Below are 16,644 nucleotides of genomic sequence, written 5' to 3' on the forward strand. Positions count from 1 at the left end.
GTTATTGAATCATATCAAGCCTGCTGTATGCATGCCTTGTAGAAAACGTTAGAAGATGCCAACTGATCTAAAGATTTCCCTTAAACGATGACCAAGTGGTATCTTCATTGACCTTTCCATTTTCAGCTTCCATTCTGCCCCTTGCATTGCTATCCTGTACAGCTGTGAAAAGAAAAGGTGTACAATTAGCTCTGTGTTTTAAGTTTTCACATGTAATACTGCGTGCTTTGGGAGTGAACGTTAATATGCTGTTGGTCTCCCTCTTCCCTCCAAGTTTGTGCAGAAGCACTGAGAGTGGAGCGGTGAGCCAGAATCATACAATGGTTTGAGTTGGAAGGGACCTTTAAAGATCATCTAGTCCAACCCCCTCTGCAATGAGCAGAAGGGCTAAGGCCCTCCAAAAGATAAAATGCCATTTGAGCTTGAGCAGGTATTTTCAGCTTAGACCTTCAAACTTGTATGAGCTGAGAGAAAGCAGCACTCCGTAGTTTCCCGTTACATCAGAGAGCGTGAACTGGAGTAGGACACTGCATGGGTATGCATCTTCTGCTTTGGCATGCTGTGCTCTCGCATATCTCTGGGCTTTGATATGCATGCAAGCGTGTCCAGCGTAATGCAGACATGTTTCTGCTGAAGGACATTTATTTGGTTTGGGTGCATTTGCATTGTGATGCATCATGTTTTTACAGTCTTTCCACCCCAACTTCGTTCGTAATAAATTGCATGACTGCAAAAACATGCTCTGTGTAACATTTTGGGTTTGATAGTTTGGCTATTCTTTTTACATGCGAGTACTCCAAGTGCTTCCTGAGTACAGTTTTCCTTGTGTGACACTGTGTTTAATTACCAAGTATTCTAACTGCAAAAAGACTAACAAATTCTATTTTTGTTTTCCATTTAGGGCGGTGTAAATACTAGCATAAGGCATGGTGGTATTTATGTGAAAGCGATTATTCCTAAGGGAGCAGCCGAAGCAGATGGCAGAATAGAAAAAGGTAGTATTTCAGTTCTTTCAGTTGAGACCCTCAATGTGAAAAAAGGGCAGATAACTGTTTGTGGTGGACTTAACTATGCATTGTGGTCTAGAATCTAGGGACTCTGTTTGTCTCCTTTCGTTGTACCTTTTTCACTGGGAAGAGCAGCTGTTTTTCCAAGCTACTGCATTTGCAGTTGTATTTTTAAATATTGCCTTGATAGCTAATTCTGCAGGTGAAGATTTTTTAAAAAAAAAGAAGTGCAGAATAACTGCAGAACCAACAGAAAACTGCAGAGACTGTGGAGAGGGAAAAACAAGAGAGGCTGCAGGGTGGTGGTGTTTTGTTTTGTTTTTTTTTTTTTTTCTAATGCAGCCTGTGTTAATGGTGAACACTTCTCTGTTCCAGCCATGGAGAGAGAGGGCTTTGTATTATTTGTGGCATTCTTGCTTGGCGTGCTGGGCAACTCAATACAGAAAATCACTGTAATGGTTATAATGGTTATGGCTTTTCTCGTTTGTAAGCCAGGCTACATTCTTTTTTGAAGTGAGAATTCCCACCGTAGACTAAGATTTACTTTTAATAAAGAGTCTGAGCTTTGTGGCAGGCTATAATTCTGATGGCTAACGCTAGCTTTGACATGGGGTTATCCCATAGAGTCATAGAATCATTTAGGTTGGAAAAGACCTTTAAGATCATTGAGTCCAACAGTGTAGTTTAGATGCAAAGTTCTCTTCTTGACTCAGAGTGTGGAGGCGAGGGAGAATTTACTTCAATAACTGTCCTTGTTAGCTGAGACTTGAAGGTTTCTGTGCATCATAACACGTTCTGTAGATGATGTTCTGCCTACTTTTTCTTAAATTCTTAATCAATCATTTCTAGGTGACCGTGTGCTCTCTGTCAATGGGATTAGTTTGGAAGGTGCTACCCATAAGCAAGCTGTTGAAACGCTGAGAAACACTGGGCAGGTAAGCGGCTGCTGGTTCTGCTCCTCTCTGTCGTAAACCAGATCTTCATGAGTGAAAGGAGGTAAAGGAACCTGAAGACTGGAATTCTCCCCAGTGTCCTGGTTGCTGTAGGTGTGCTTTCTCAGACTCCTTGGTTTCCTGGACCTCAAGTCTCTCTGCCCACCCTAGTGAAATTCTGGCTGTGTGTGCGGGTGAGAGGTCTGCATGGAATTGGTTTCTCCTTGTCCCTGGGCTTTGTAGGGAGGAAGTCTAGGTTCACAGGTTGGAACGCAGCTGTAGCAGCATGCTACAGATGCATCCTGAGTCTGAATGACTGAGGAGACAAGGGCCTCCATGTTTGCCTGTGTTTAGCTTTGATTGCATGCTGGGTCAGTAGCTTTACTTGAGTCTTGTAGTGCTTTTTGGCTAGTAGCCTTTCTGGCTAGTGCTTGAGTCTGTCAGTGGTGTCTCCTCATTTAATAGTGCTGTTTATGGAGGCTGCTTCATATGTGGAAGTACATGCACACTTGAAAACAGCCAGTGAATGTACACAGTCAGAGCTGTGAAGGAGTGCTATTTGTGCCCACTTTATAAAATGCTTTTAACTCTATTCCCTGTATGCATGTGCAAATGACACTCTTTGACACCTCTTAATTCTCTCACAGCCTTATTGGAAGAAAACCCTTTCTTACTCTATGTTGACAAATATCTTGCAAGTCTGTTAGTGTATTTTGGAGGTTGTCACTTAGAGCCCTTAAAATAAGGAACAAATGGAGGATGTATGGGGAAGGAGGGTCTCTACAAAGTTTGCTACTGTAAAACTTAGTACCCTGACAAGTTAGGAAAAAACATGTACTCTAGACTGTACTGTCTTCATGACCGTTGCTAGTTAACTGGAGAATGTTTCGTTTCTTTAGGTGGTGCATCTGCTGTTGGAAAAAGGTCACCTTTCAACGGCCAAGGTTCATGCTCCAGTAACACCACAATGCACACCTCCAAATCAGGTGGGACAATGTGAGCCACAGGAGAAACCAGCGACAAAAACTACAAATGCCAAAGATTACAGCTTTGTCACTGCAGGTCAGGTCACATAGGACAATTGTCTGAACTTTCAAGGCATCCTTTAGTTTTTATAATACTTTTCTTCGAATCTTCTGTAGAATAGAAAGACAGAAAGGAGAAAGAGCTGGTAGGAATCTATACAGAGCCCTTGCACATAATGCAGTCTCTTCCTTTTTGTGCTGTTGCATTTGTTTTTAAGATTTCCTTTCACATCTTGATAACTTTGTTTTGTTACCGTAAACTGTTTGCTCTCTTGCTGTTCCTTGTTGTTTCCCAATTTCACCAACCTCACAGGCCAGGGCTGTAGCGTGGTTGGAGGAAAAGGGTTGCTGGCTATTTCTGGTGCTGCCAAGGGGAGGTTAAGATACTTGTATATAAATAAGAGTTTGTAGGTCCTGCTGTCCCTGTCTAGGTGAGAGAAGACATCAGGAGCTGGATGAAGAGAGAAGAGGGATTTGTGTTGCTGACTAGAGGTTGCCATAGTTGAGATTCTATTGCTGGAGACCTGTGAAAATGGAGGGAAGCCTATCCATGCAGAGGGAAACCACTGCAGATACCTTTTGGTCTTCCTGCATGGGATTTATCCTGTCTGCCAGGAACTCTAGTTGTTGCTCTCACTAATGTCTGATCAGTGGCCAGAAAGGTTGTGTCACTCCGTGGTTTAACAGGCTCCGTAATGGACTTCCTGGGGGAACAGTATTTTGGAGGCACCCTGACTTTCTGTATAGGGTGGATATTGTCAGGGTAAGCCAGCAGACTGAGAAGTCATGATCAGATTTTTGTCCTCTTTAACTTGGAGGGATCTTTTAGATAATGCTTGTGTTCAGTGAAGTGGAGGAACCCTGTGAGGGGGAGAGTGCTCATTGTCATGTCTGGAGTAAGAGCACTAGGTAATTTTCTTCACGGCCAGCATGCTGTAGGAAATAATAAGTTAATGCTTCTTTTGCAGAGAACACATTTGAGGTAAAGCTGTTGAAGAATAGCTCGGGCCTTGGGTTCAGTTTCTGCCGTGAAGATAACCTTACGCCAGAGCAACTGGGCTCAACTATTGTGAGGGTGAAAAAGCTCTTCCCTGGGCAGCCTGCCGCGGAAAGCGGGCAGATAGAAATTGGGGACGTCATTCTGAAAGTGAATGGGTCATCACTAAAGGGTTTATCCCAGCAGGTTTGTATCTTAGTAGTGAAACTCATGCTGTGGTAGTCCTGCAAGTCTTGAGGGTCTGCATCTAATAACGAATCCCACTGTGGCCATAGGAAGTCATCTCTGCTCTGAGGGGAACATCTCCGGAAGTGTCTCTTCTCCTTTGTCGGCCACCATCTGGTATACTACCAGACATCGATCCTTCTTTGTTGGTAAGATATATGGCATATGATTTTAATTTTTTTTTAATTGCTACTTGAAATTTCATTTATTCGATTTGGTGGGTGGGTTAGTTAAATGCAAGATGCAGATGGAAAGATGGAGAGCATGCTCACAGAAACATGGTTCTTCTCGTAAAACCCTCAGGAGTGTACTGAGCATTTTGTGGAAATGTGAAAAGAATGCAGGGCTTTAATAATTTTTTTTTTCCTCCATTTTGTGGCTTAAGGCATTGGAAATTGCCTTAATACACTGTTTCTGTGGCATAGGTTTCTTTGCAGCCCGATGGTTTGAAGTTGATCTCAAATAGAAATTGGCTATTTCTGTAACATGTAGGAAGAATATTTTGTGAAACACGAATTTGTCTGGTTTTGATGCATGTAAAACCAGGGAAAAGATTGCCACATTTACTTACTGGAAATTAGAGGTGTCCCAAAGAATATTTTCAAAATGCTCCAATAAGTAAATTGAAAGAACAGAAGGCCATTTTTGGATACGTGGAAGAAGTGGAAATTAAATGTGTTTCAGCAAAAGAGAACGGAGAGGGAAATTTGCCTGAAAAATAGGCTTTCCGTAATACAGAAAAGTGTAAAACTAATGGAGACAAGTCTTCAATTTAAGTTCTTTTATTATCATTTTCAAATAATAAAACCCATTTAAGTCTGATGACAGAAACTTAAATGTACAAATACAAATGTAAGTTAAATTAAAAAATTAGAGTAAGAGATAAGCAACTGAACAAACTAATAATACAAATAACTAATCTTGCAATAAACCTGTTTGTAGAATGGAATAACTTTTAATAAAACAACGCATATATTAAAAGAAGAGAAAAACCAAAAAATAAATTATGGTTTTTGTTTATAACATTGTCACAGACTGGTGTGTTCATGAACACAAGAATTTGACCATAAAAGCCTAAATGAAGCTTTTAAACTTTGTGTGTCTGCTAGCTGACATCGTTCTTGGGAATATGTGATTATTGGCAAAACTGTTCTTCGTTCTCATGGGAGTTAATAAGTTGGCTGAACAGTCTCCATTTGGCGTAAATTATTGTAGTTTTTGTAGTCTGCTATGTAGTTTTTTTGCTTGAAAGCTTCCCTGTTTGCCTACTGTGTGAGATGAGTTTAACTTCAGTTGCACTGTAAGCGTCAGCAGCGTGTTCTGGTTGGAAGGAATTTCATGATCAGTGCCTAGATGACTGCAGGGCATAAGTTAAAGGCATCTGTCAGTAGGCTCTCTGAGGCTAAAGCCAAGATTATATGTGTTTTCCTTAAAGGAATTTGCAGTTCTTTAGCAGTATATGTTTCAAAATTTTGCATGCTTTGTCTCAGCCAGGTTGCATTGAACTTGGTGAAACTACACTGTGATATATTTACACAGTTGAGGCAACATCTAAATGGAAGGATCCATTGACTAGTTGCTTTTGGTAATTTTATGCAGTCTTTGCAAATTTCTTTTGTCATCAAAACTGGAGTTTGATGAATTAAATGTCTTTGTTCTTTGTAGACTCCGATCCATTCACCCCAACAAGTATTTCCAGATGTAAGCAGAGAAATTTCTGGTCCATCAAATGGAGAACAAGGTGACAGCTCAGATGAAAATGAAACTACTGATCTGGGCAAGAAAAGGCTAAAATCTCCCTCTAGAAGAGACAGCTACAGTGATAGCAGCAGGAGTGGTGATGAGGAGGTGATAGACTCCCCAGCACAGGTGGGCCTTGGCTGGAGTTCTACGCTCTACCAAACTTCAGATGAAGCTATGACACAGACGCATGATCAGTATGAGGCACACGGTGGTCAGGAGGAGGCTGTTCACACCGTCTTATATTCTGACCAAGAGGCTCCTAGCAAGTCAGAGCTTGAGGACAGGTATGCTGTTTATAATGATCCTGATAATATTGCAGAAGGTGTTTACAAAAATAGTTTGTTGGACCTATTCATAGAAATATTTCTTTTGTTTTGCTTTTTAGATATGCATAAAGTCAATATTGGCCCATATATTCATTCATGGGTGACAGCTGCATTGTACAAGCTGATCCTTGTTTTTTGCTTGTTTATCTGTAGTAACCTGCCATTGGATTTGCCTTTGATCCCAACCTGTAGAACAGTTCCTGATGTTACCACATCCGTTCTGATAAATGACTGTTATGCTACTTCTGTGTCTGAGCTGACTCCGCGCCTGGGAGGAATGGATTCATTACTCAACCAGTTGGAAAAAAATGCTGAAGAATATGAGCCAGTAATTTACCATTCCTATCTTTCAGTAGCATAAATGCACCTACTGCTGTGGCCAACTGGAAGTTGTTTTAGCCATGGTATTGGGAGTGACTGGAGAGAAGTTAGGCCTGTTAATTTACAAATGGGGTAATTATAGGTTGTACTTGCACTAACCTGGACCTGTGCCTTATAAATGGCACGCTTACACGTGCCATTTGTAACCGGTGAACTACAGCTGCTCATACAAAGGTCTGCAGGCATTTTCTGTCTGGGCTCTTGAGGAGGTGATATATTTCCCTCTGAATGCGGAGGCATCCATGTATACATAGGTAGATGTATATACCTCTACTTCCTGTGTCATTTCAGCCTGGAAAACTTGGCATATTTACCTACCTCCAAACCATGTACTCAGATGAAGCTTAAATGGCAGATATCTTGTGCCGTGTTAGTTTTCTGTGGGGTTGTTCAGAGGATAAATTGGGGCAGCAGGGACATCAGGAGACCCTGTTCTTTGCTGCATTTCTATCTATGAGTCCTAAAGGCTTTCTGCTCTGCTGCGAAATGCAGCATATTTTTGAGACTCTGAGATAGCTTCTTGCCACCCCAGAAATATGTTGTGTATCAGAAAGGAATTCTGCTTCCGTATCCTCACATAAGCTATTCACAGACTGAAAAAAATGGAGATTGAGCCTTGGTACGTCTCAATTGTGAAGGTCTTTCAAGTTGCAAAACTGTTCTAGCCCGTACTCCATTTTGACGAGAAACAAACTGTCCTTTTCTTAGTCCCTTCATCAGAAATTTTTCTCAAACCTTCCTGGTGCTCTGTGGGTTTTTACGTAAATGAGACAGATCTGTAACTTTCAAATCAAAATTCATGTAAATTAGAATAGGCAAAACATGTCCATGCGTTCAGTTCCAAGATGAGCTATGGTATTGTATCTCATTGTAGGAAAAATACGTTCACCTCCTTTCTTCAGTTGAATAATTCCTGATGTGTTGTCTTACTTGAAAAATACAGAGCCTTTTTTATATATGGCAGCTGGTTGAGGGTAAAATAAGGTGTCAGTTTTGGCATGTGCCTTCACAATTTTGTTTGGACCATAGGCCTTTGGCCCAAGGTTAGTTCCATGCAAAACCGTAGTCCATCTGAATTCTTTAGCGGTGCTTACTTGAAGCAGCTAAGCTGAGCCTACTAAGACACATCTTGGTACTGTCCAAGGCTTGTGTTCCACTTAAACCAATACTTAAATCAGTTGTCTATTTTTAACTGTCTTAAATTCATTAAAATACTCATTCAAATTGTTTCTGTTTGTGTTGTAAAGTGCTGTTTTCTTCCCCTAGGAAGTAGAGCTCCGAGTCACTATGACAAAGTCAGAAAAGGGTAGTCTGGGTTTTACGGTGACCAAAGGTAATGATAACGTTGGCTGCTACATTCATGACATTGTTCAGGATCCTGCCAAAAGTGATGGGAGACTACGACCTGGAGACCGACTGATAAAAGTGAGATAATGTTTTCAGATACAGGGATTGCATGAAAAGGACAACTTTGAGTCAAAAAAACCCCAAACGTCTGTCGTGGGCCACAGTAAATGTGCTTAAGGAGCAAAGGCATGCGTCTTCTTAGAGCCATAATTTGATAGCACTTGGACAAAAGAAATACAAGTATGAAAACATGTGAGAAGATTGCTGAAGGGAGTTATGCTATGTCCCACAGCTAGGCATGTGTGCAACCATGATGGCAAAAAACAGTTTCATGATGGCAAAAAATGGTTTAAAGAGAAAAGCATTCATTGATTAAATAAGATGATTGCTCAAATATGTGGAGGGTTTGTTAGTCAAATACATCTATGGCTGGCATATTGTTAGGAAGTAAGTTTTAAGAGATTTGCTATAGAAGAATTTACCAGGTACATATCGTGTAGTACGGATGTTCATCAGAGAACCATGGAGTGGTTTGGGTTGGAAAGGACCTTTAAAGGCCATCTAGTCCAACCCCCCTGCAATGAGCAGGAACATCTTCAACCAGATCAGGTTGCCCAGAGCCCCGCCCAACCTAACCTTGGATGTTTCCAGGGATGCGGCATCTACCACCTCTGTGGGCAACCTCTCTGACAGTGTTTCACCGCCCTCATCATTTAAAAAAAAAAAAAGTCTTCCTTACATCTAGTCTGAATCTACCCTCTTTTAGTTTAAAACCACTACCCCTTGTCCTGTCGCAACAGGCCCTACTAAAAAGTTTGTCTCCATTTTTCTTATAAGCCCTGTTTAAGTACTGAAAGGCTGCTCTGAGGTCTCCTTGGAGCCTTCCCTTCTTCGGGCTGAGCAACCCCAACTCTCTGACTGTCCTCAGAGGAGAGGTGCTCCATCCCTCGGATCATCTTCGTGGCCTCCATCTTTGTGGCCTCCTCTGGACTTGCTCCAACAGGTCCATGTCCTTCTTGTGTTGGAGGCCCCAGAGCTGAAGGGGGTCTCACCTAACAGAGGGGCAGAATCCCCTCCCTTGACCTGCTGGTCACGTTGCCTGTGATGCAGCCTAGGGTACGGTTGGCTTTCTGGGCTGCACGCGCACATTGCCGGGTCATATCCAGCTTTTCATCCTCCGGTACCCCAAGTCCTTCTCCTCAGGGCTGCTCTCTATCCTATCATCCCCGAGCCTGTATTGATACCGAGGGTTGCCCCAACCCAGGTGCAGGTGTTAGCCTATGCAATTATAGCATTTCAGTTTTTTAAATAGGAACAGTAAAATAATATACGTCTTCAGATTGTTCAATATTTTGATATTTGGACTATAAACTTGTTTCTTCACTTGTGAAAGTTCAGTCACAGTTATGTGTTCTGTCTCCTTGGGTAAGTATGATGAACTGCAACTGTTGTTGATAAAGCATCTATTGTTTTGTCCTTTAATGTCAAATGTCAACAATAGAAACAGTAATAAATGTTTCCGTAGTAGTGCTAACTGTTTTACTTGGAACCTAACAAGATCTCTGTTGCTTTTATTTTTGCAGGTTAACGACATTGATGTCACTAACATGAGTCATACCGATGCAGTAAACTTTCTGCGAGCTGCCCCAAAGACTGTCAGATTAGTGCTAGGGCGTGTTTTGGAGTTGCCCAAGATGCCAGTGTTGCCTCATTTGCTGCCTGATATTACACTAACATGCCATAAGGAGGAGCTAGGTAACACAGAAGTATACTGCTTTTTGCTCTAAAGCAAAATTTTTCCCTTCAGTTACAAAGAACAAACTTGATTATTTTTTTTTCCCTCTCTTTTTCCTGCATAGGTTTGTTGTTATCAGGAGGTCATGACAGCCTTTACCAAGTTGTGTATATTAGTGACATTCTTCCCAAATCAGTTGCTGCCAGAGAGCAGAGTCTTCGTGTACTAGATATTATCCATTATATTAATGGAGTAAGCACACAGGGAATGACTCTGAAAGAAGCCAAAAGAATGCTGGAAACATACCTTCCGAAAGTGGTGCTCAAAGCAACCAGGTAAGTTTTGGAAGCAATTGTATGAGTATATGGGTAAAAGATGTTCCTGGTATGACAACTAAGACTGGTATTAGGTGGCATGTTACTGAGGACTAATGCCACAAAGAGAGTCTGTATATTCCTGGTTTTTTGTGCTTCAATGGAGCAGAAGGGTACCTAGTACTTGCTGTGCTTTGCATTTCTTGGGAAGACAAGGCTGTGTCCAGCTACGAAGTGCAAGTGTTCAAAATATCATTTTCAAAATATGACACAAGCTATTCAAATGCAATTACTCCTTTTTCTTAAAACTGCTACTGAGGGTTCTATAATCATAAAAAGGAGATAAAATGTTGTTTCGTGCTTAAATAGTTCTACTGTCACATGGATGTCCTAGCACACCGGTGAATGTCAAACCCTATGGCACAGATCCTAGTGCACGACTGTATTTTCACTTACCTCTACTGCTTTTATGGCAGTACAGCAGCCTAAAAAAACTCTACAGGTTACTTTGTTTTAATATTTACCTGGAACTGAAATATTTACTGCATTTTTGAAATCTTACGGCCATGCCTGCTGTTCTTTGCTTCTTCTCTGCTTTTCTCCTTCTCACTCTGTTTTATCCCAGAAGGGGAAAAGTCCTGAGACTGCAAGGTTGAATCTTTTTGTCAGAATCTAGAAGTCCAGCTCTAACAAACTCTTTTGTGCTCCCTTGAGTAGGAACTAACCTAACTACCAGCGCTTTATCTCTCTAACTGAATAATTTAAGTATTCCAAAACTGTTGTAATAGAAAGCACGATTAGTAGTTTTACTGATAGGACATATTTACATCAATATCTGATGATTACCATGATTATTCTTTTTTAATAAAAATTTCTGTAAACATTTCTTTTCATAGAGATGGTCATGCAGTGCTTCCAAAATCCAAAAGCCCCGATAGCTCAGATCCATGGCCAGTGAAAGCTAATGGTAAGATTTGCTTGCTTACTTATTGCAAGTGAAATGCACATGTTTATAAAAATGAAGGAACTGATATGGGCATTAAGATACCATCCTAGTCCAGTAGGTGCACTCAAACTCCACTTCCTGAGATCAGCTCCAGCAGGTGTTTGCTTGATCTTTCTTTTAAAAGCTCCACGAAAAGAGATTGAACAGTAGTCTCTTTGTGATTCCATTTCTCTTGTAGTTTAGAAATTTTCTGTAATGTCAAGCCTAAGTCTTTCAAGGAGTTAAAAATCAATTGATTATCATCAATATAATTGTTGTTAATAATAATGTTGTTGTTTCTTCTGACCAGGCATAAAAATACCAATTTGCCACATTTGAAAGGGCTTCACATCTCCCTGAAGGTCTTCTCTTTTTCAAGACCAAAGGAACTCAAGTTGATTTTATTGTTCCCCTCCAGTTTGTTTACATCTCACTGTTTTCCTCTTCGTGTGTGGTGCTTCTGGTCTCACACGTGGCATTGGGTGAGACTCACCAGTGCCAAGCAGACAGGAAGAATTACTTACAGAGTTGTGTAGACAGCATTCCTGTTAATACATCCCAAGTGAGATTAACTTCCTTTTGCTAACTAGTTCCTTGTTCCCTCACTTGGACTCAGGATTCTTTACCGCCTGCGTTTGCTTCTGTGCAGAGCAGCTGCTTATGCGGTTACTTACCATTTTAAGCATTTGCTTTTTCTTTGAAATGTGGCACTTAGCGTTTGTCTTGATTCATCGTAGTCTTGCTTTTCATACTTCCTTTAGTGTACCTAGATAGCTTTGAGTATTGATCTTGCCTTATGAAATTACTGTAACTCTTACAGTTTAGTGTTGCACACGTATTTTCCAAGTATGCTACACATTTTGTTTCAAAAAACTTAGTCAAAATAGTCATTACAAACAAGCCCTGTAACCAAATCTTGGAAGACCCCAGTTAAAACTCCCTTCCTGTAGATGACTTGTCATGCATAGGTTCACAATAAGATACAAGCTTACTTTTAACCTTCCCGTATTTCATCTGCAAGTTTGTTGGTTTGTAAAAGCATAATGTATATGAAAATCCAGAACTTCACTGATAGCTAGGTATGTAGCATCCCCTGGTTCCACTTTGACTCATTTACTGTCCTAGTAATAGGATGTCTAGGATAGGCGATGGTCTCGGATATCCTAGTATCACTCTTCACCAAGAAGGGAAAGGTACCTTTGAACAAGGAACCAGATGTCAGATGATGTTTAAAAAAAAAAAAAAAGAAAAAAGAAAAAAAAAGGGTTAGTGACAGGTAATTGCGGGACTGTCTCTTGTACCTTTCAAGGGAAAGGGAATCATGCCCTGTTTCCCAAAGGTGCCTGTTTCCACTATATGTTGTTAAGCTATTTATCAACATTTCTCTTTGCTTAGAGTTGGTTACCTGTATTAGCATTCATGCTTTCTGATTCCATTGAACGTAACATTCAAAAAGCCATTATAAAGTGTAGTCTGTCAGACGTAAGTCTGGCAATGTCCAGTAACCAGACAGGCAGAAATACTGTTCATTTCATAACATAGTAATAAATGTCTTGTTTCTTTTATAAAAATAATTGATGGGGGCTAGTTTAATTTCTGTGAAAAAGTTGCTGTGAAGTTGTTTGGGTTTTTTTCCAATTTTTGTTTAGGCTGTTCCTGTGGTGATCCATGTGATAAAACAGAAAAGGCAAATGATGCTTACGGGCCCAAGGTAAATATTCCTCTATTGTGCCTATCACCATTAACCAGAGAAGAGGATCTACTATACACACTTCTTTTTAAAATAAATAAACAATCCATTAATGAAAGTATGCAAACTCACTGTTGTCAGTTGATGTGAAGAAGCAGTGATAACAATAAATATGCAAGTGTTTTGAATTGATCTTCTCTTTCTTTGGGACTGCTTTATAGAAAGACAGATGGTCTTAGGAGAAGGATACAAGGCTATGATCCATCAAACTCCATTTTGTTCACAGTTTCTGCAGATGCTTGCCTGTTACAGTGACTAGATGGTTTTTCTTTCTTTTTTTCCTGCCTTTGTTTTTTCTAAGAAGGGATGTGTTGTGGGACCAAAGGTATTGAAGCCTGCGTATGTTTTATAGAAGTTGTAATAATGTTAAGTACTATTATGTGTTCTCATGTAGTAGTTGCTGCTTCTTCACCGTGTGGTTTTTTTTCTTAGTTACTTTAAAATTTTTTCATTTGCTCTTTTCATGTGAAACTTGTAACACACCTAAAAGCTGTCAACCCATCACCCAGCTATTTCAGATGAGAATATGATATGAGTTTTTATTTGTTGCTAAGTAGAGCAGTGACCTTTTTAAGGGTTGCTTGCTGCTTCAACAAACTGCCAGGCTCTTTAAGAGTTAATGTGTACTGTTCTTTGCTTTCTTAGATAAATGGCAATGGCATCCTAGGACCTTCTCAGGCAAATACAGAAAAAGATATCCATCACACAAAAGGACTAATGAATCTCTCAGGATCTGGAGATGCACCTTCCCTTGGCTTTACCAATCAAACGTCAGATTTTTCTAAACACAGTGACAAATCAGGTAAGAGGAGGTGAGATGGAGGACAGCAGTATTCAGTCTTTAGTGTACAAATGCAAGAGAATCAAGTCATTGTTGAATAGGCTGAAAAAAGTCAATGTTAGACTGGCAGTCGATTTTAGAAGATCATCTCCAATTCATGTGCTTTGCTTTAGAGGAATTAGTTGATGTTGGAAGTAGATTTATGGAAATTGGATTCTGTGTTGAAGAGAAAGGAAGAAAAGCCATGATAACAGCTAGAAATAATGCCATGGTGTCTGCCTCTTTAATTTTTTTCCCCCAGAGCATCCTATATTGGGAAAACTTGTCATTTTATACTATTTCTCTTTAGAAACAGAGGTTCCAGATGATGAGTATTATGATGAGGATGATCACAATGAAGTTGTCCAGTATCTGTTGGATGTTGTAGATGAGGAAGCGCAGAACCTCTTAAATCGTAATAATGCAACTTCAGAGGCGCAGAGGCTTTTACATCTCAAGAAGACCGCATCAGAAGATCACCTGCCAGGTAACATGAGCCATTAAAAAAGCATATCGTTAACAGCAAAATACTTCTTGAAACAAGGTGCCAAATAAGCAATTGATTTGGCAAGAGGGAAACGTGACATTGAATTGATGTGTGAACTGAAAGTTTCCCAAGTAGAACACAGACAAATTGTTGCTGATTCCAGTGAACTTCAGATGCAATTTAATAAGTTAAGTTCTGGTTTGATCAATCTGGATTTTGCTTTAAGTAAACTGGGAAAATGAGTCCCGTTCTGGAACTCTCTCTTGAGTGGAATTCATGTTGTTTAGGTACCTGGTTCTGCAGCTACAGTCCTGTTGAAACACTGAAGCGTTTCAACATTTCATTAATTGCAGATTACACAACTTGGAAAGGTGTTGAGATCTCTCAAAACCAAATAATTTGCCAACCTACTTTGTCTCTTTTAGAAAAACTTTTTTTTTTTTTTGGTACCTGCTGCTGTCTGTACACCTTTCTTTTCCTTCATTCCATCTCCTCAACTGCAGTTGTTACTAACTGAAATTTAGCGTGAAGTAGGATTTGTAGTTCCTTTGTGGTGTCACACTATGTACATATGCTCCAAAAGTTCAAGCAAGATGCTTGCTAATCCTGTAGAGGTTCCTTCTAGAACTCAAGATGTACCTTCCAAAACTATAATTATTTCAGCACTTTTGCTGCTCTTCAATTTCATTGGGTTATTGTCATTGGTCATTACGTTAGAAATCGGGGAACACTGAGGTTCTGGCTGTACTAGGACCCCAGCTGAGGAATATCATTGGAGCCCCGTTATTTCCAATTTCTTGTGGCTACGATCTTGCCTTTGCAACTGAAGATGAATTGAATCCTTAAGATATGGCGGTAGGGGACTCCTGTAGCAGACAAGGTACAAGTCAGATTTTATCCAGCACATCTTAATTAGTTCTTGTTAATACAAAGAGCAAGTAGAATCCTGGTTCAGACCTACTGCTGGTCTAAACATAACTGAGTTGCAGAAACACTATTGACATGGGAATCTGATAACTTACTAGCACTAGCCTGCCGTTACTGATGTGTTTATGCTGTATCTCCTGATTTTCCTGTTCCATTAGAAATTAATGGAAAGCTGACAGAAGATAAGTCGGAAGATACAGACTGTGATGGGTCATCTTTACCTGAAGATTTTTCAGAGGTAGGGTGGCAAGAAGCTGGCAGACATTTGTTTACTGATTTTGCTTTATCAGATGGTCTTTAAATTCATTACTTTCCTTATTGGCATAGAACTTGTGGAAATAACTGTACATGTCTTTTAAATGAAAACATCTTTGTCGGTAGTAGTTGTAAATAGTGTGCAAACATTTATTTTTTAAATGGTATGTGATTATTCTGTCATAAATTAACTACATAAGAGAACAAAGCATAGAGTTATTTTACACTATTTCTCATATAAAGCGCAGCAGCTTTTTTTCAAAAAGCATGATAATAAGCTAGCTTGTTAGTGTTATGTCAGGCATTTAATCTGAAAGATTTCCTTGATTCTTGCTCAAAGAAGGGAAGCAGTCACAATGAATGCTCTGTAGACTTAACTATCTAAAATATAAATTTGAGATTTCTTTTCCTCCTACTTTTTGCTAGGATATGTTCATGAACTTGAATAACTTCTATATGTGGTTTACCCTATATTATTGCATGTCCTGTTTTACATCAGTCACTAGATGCCTAGGTTTTGTCTGATATTTCAAATCAGCAGAACTCTGTCTATCTAGCACACCCTGGCTGTTGCAGCTTTCTGTCCAGTTAGTAGAGCTGAGAGTCAAATCAGGAATCTGACTCTGTTGTCAGTGTGCTCTAGGAGATCCACAAGTAAAATTCTCGGAGTATGGCAGTGGGAACTTTCATACTGGCCTAGTAAGTATAAATGCATTTGTAGAGCTTTTCTTGAAAGGAGGATCGAAATGCTGCCTTTTCTGCAGAGTCTTCATCTGTTGAGGAAGGCGTCTGTAGGAGTACCTGTCATTTAGAGGAAAAGCCCTGTTCTGTTCTATATAGGAATGGTGGCTTGACAGGAGGCAGAAGTTTTCACTATCAAACTTATCTTGTTAAGGGTTTTCAAGCATTAGAAACAAAAAGGTCAACTGGAGAAAATTTAGATGGCTCTACTGCTACTGTGAGTCAGGAACGATACTGAGATAGCTTTTTGGCCTTGTTACAGTAGAGCCTCTTTCCACATGCTCAGTGTTCCTGTCTTCTATTATTTTGGATTAATGAAATGTCTAAAAGAGGAAAGTCTTTCATTATGTGCTGCTTTGAACTTAGTACCCTTCAGAAATAGTCCATGTAATTGTTCATTGTTTAAAATTTACAGTGGGTGAGTGTTATAACTATGTCCTTTAATGTGTTTTGAAATATTTCTTCCACTAGCCAACACAAGTAAATGGTTGTGAAGACTATTGTGAAGTAAAAGCTATGCCAGAAAGGTAAGATTTCTTTCCTAGTGTTACTTGAAAGCAAACCTGTGACATCTGAAACTCTGAAGAAGGATATGTTATTGTCCTGGTTTCGGCTGGGCTGGAGTTAATTTTCTTCCTAGTAGCTGG

The 16,644-nt window shown here is 39.9% G+C and overlaps 1 protein-coding gene across 1 annotated transcript in view; it reads left to right on the forward strand.

The window, feature by feature from the left end:
• Nucleotides 1-16,528, forward strand: part of PTPN13 (protein tyrosine phosphatase, non-receptor type 13 (APO-1/CD95 (Fas)-associated phosphatase)) — a gene marked incomplete at its 5' end in the record, with an annotated part of 81,811 nt that extends 65,283 nt beyond the window's left edge. The window contains 16 exons of the mRNA XM_009696458.1: nt 902-995; nt 1,857-1,942; nt 2,839-3,001; nt 3,933-4,147; nt 4,237-4,335; nt 5,852-6,213; nt 6,409-6,583; nt 7,903-8,061; nt 9,567-9,738; nt 9,843-10,053; nt 10,929-10,999; nt 12,667-12,728; nt 13,413-13,569; nt 13,898-14,074; nt 15,160-15,239; nt 16,469-16,528. Of these exons, the coding sequence (XP_009694760.1) occupies nt 902-995; nt 1,857-1,942; nt 2,839-3,001; nt 3,933-4,147; nt 4,237-4,335; nt 5,852-6,213; nt 6,409-6,583; nt 7,903-8,061; nt 9,567-9,738; nt 9,843-10,053; nt 10,929-10,999; nt 12,667-12,728; nt 13,413-13,569; nt 13,898-14,074; nt 15,160-15,239; nt 16,469-16,528 (2,343 nt within the window). The remainder of the gene's footprint in view (nt 1-901; nt 996-1,856; nt 1,943-2,838; nt 3,002-3,932; nt 4,148-4,236; nt 4,336-5,851; nt 6,214-6,408; nt 6,584-7,902; nt 8,062-9,566; nt 9,739-9,842; nt 10,054-10,928; nt 11,000-12,666; nt 12,729-13,412; nt 13,570-13,897; nt 14,075-15,159; nt 15,240-16,468) is intronic.
• Between the last annotated feature and the right edge of the window lie 116 nt (nt 16,529-16,644).

This window comes from Cariama cristata, unplaced genomic scaffold, assembly GCF_000690535.1.
Source record: "Cariama cristata isolate BGI_N322 unplaced genomic scaffold, ASM69053v1 scaffold9783, whole genome shotgun sequence".
Taxonomy (NCBI): domain Eukaryota; kingdom Metazoa; phylum Chordata; class Aves; order Cariamiformes; family Cariamidae; genus Cariama; species Cariama cristata.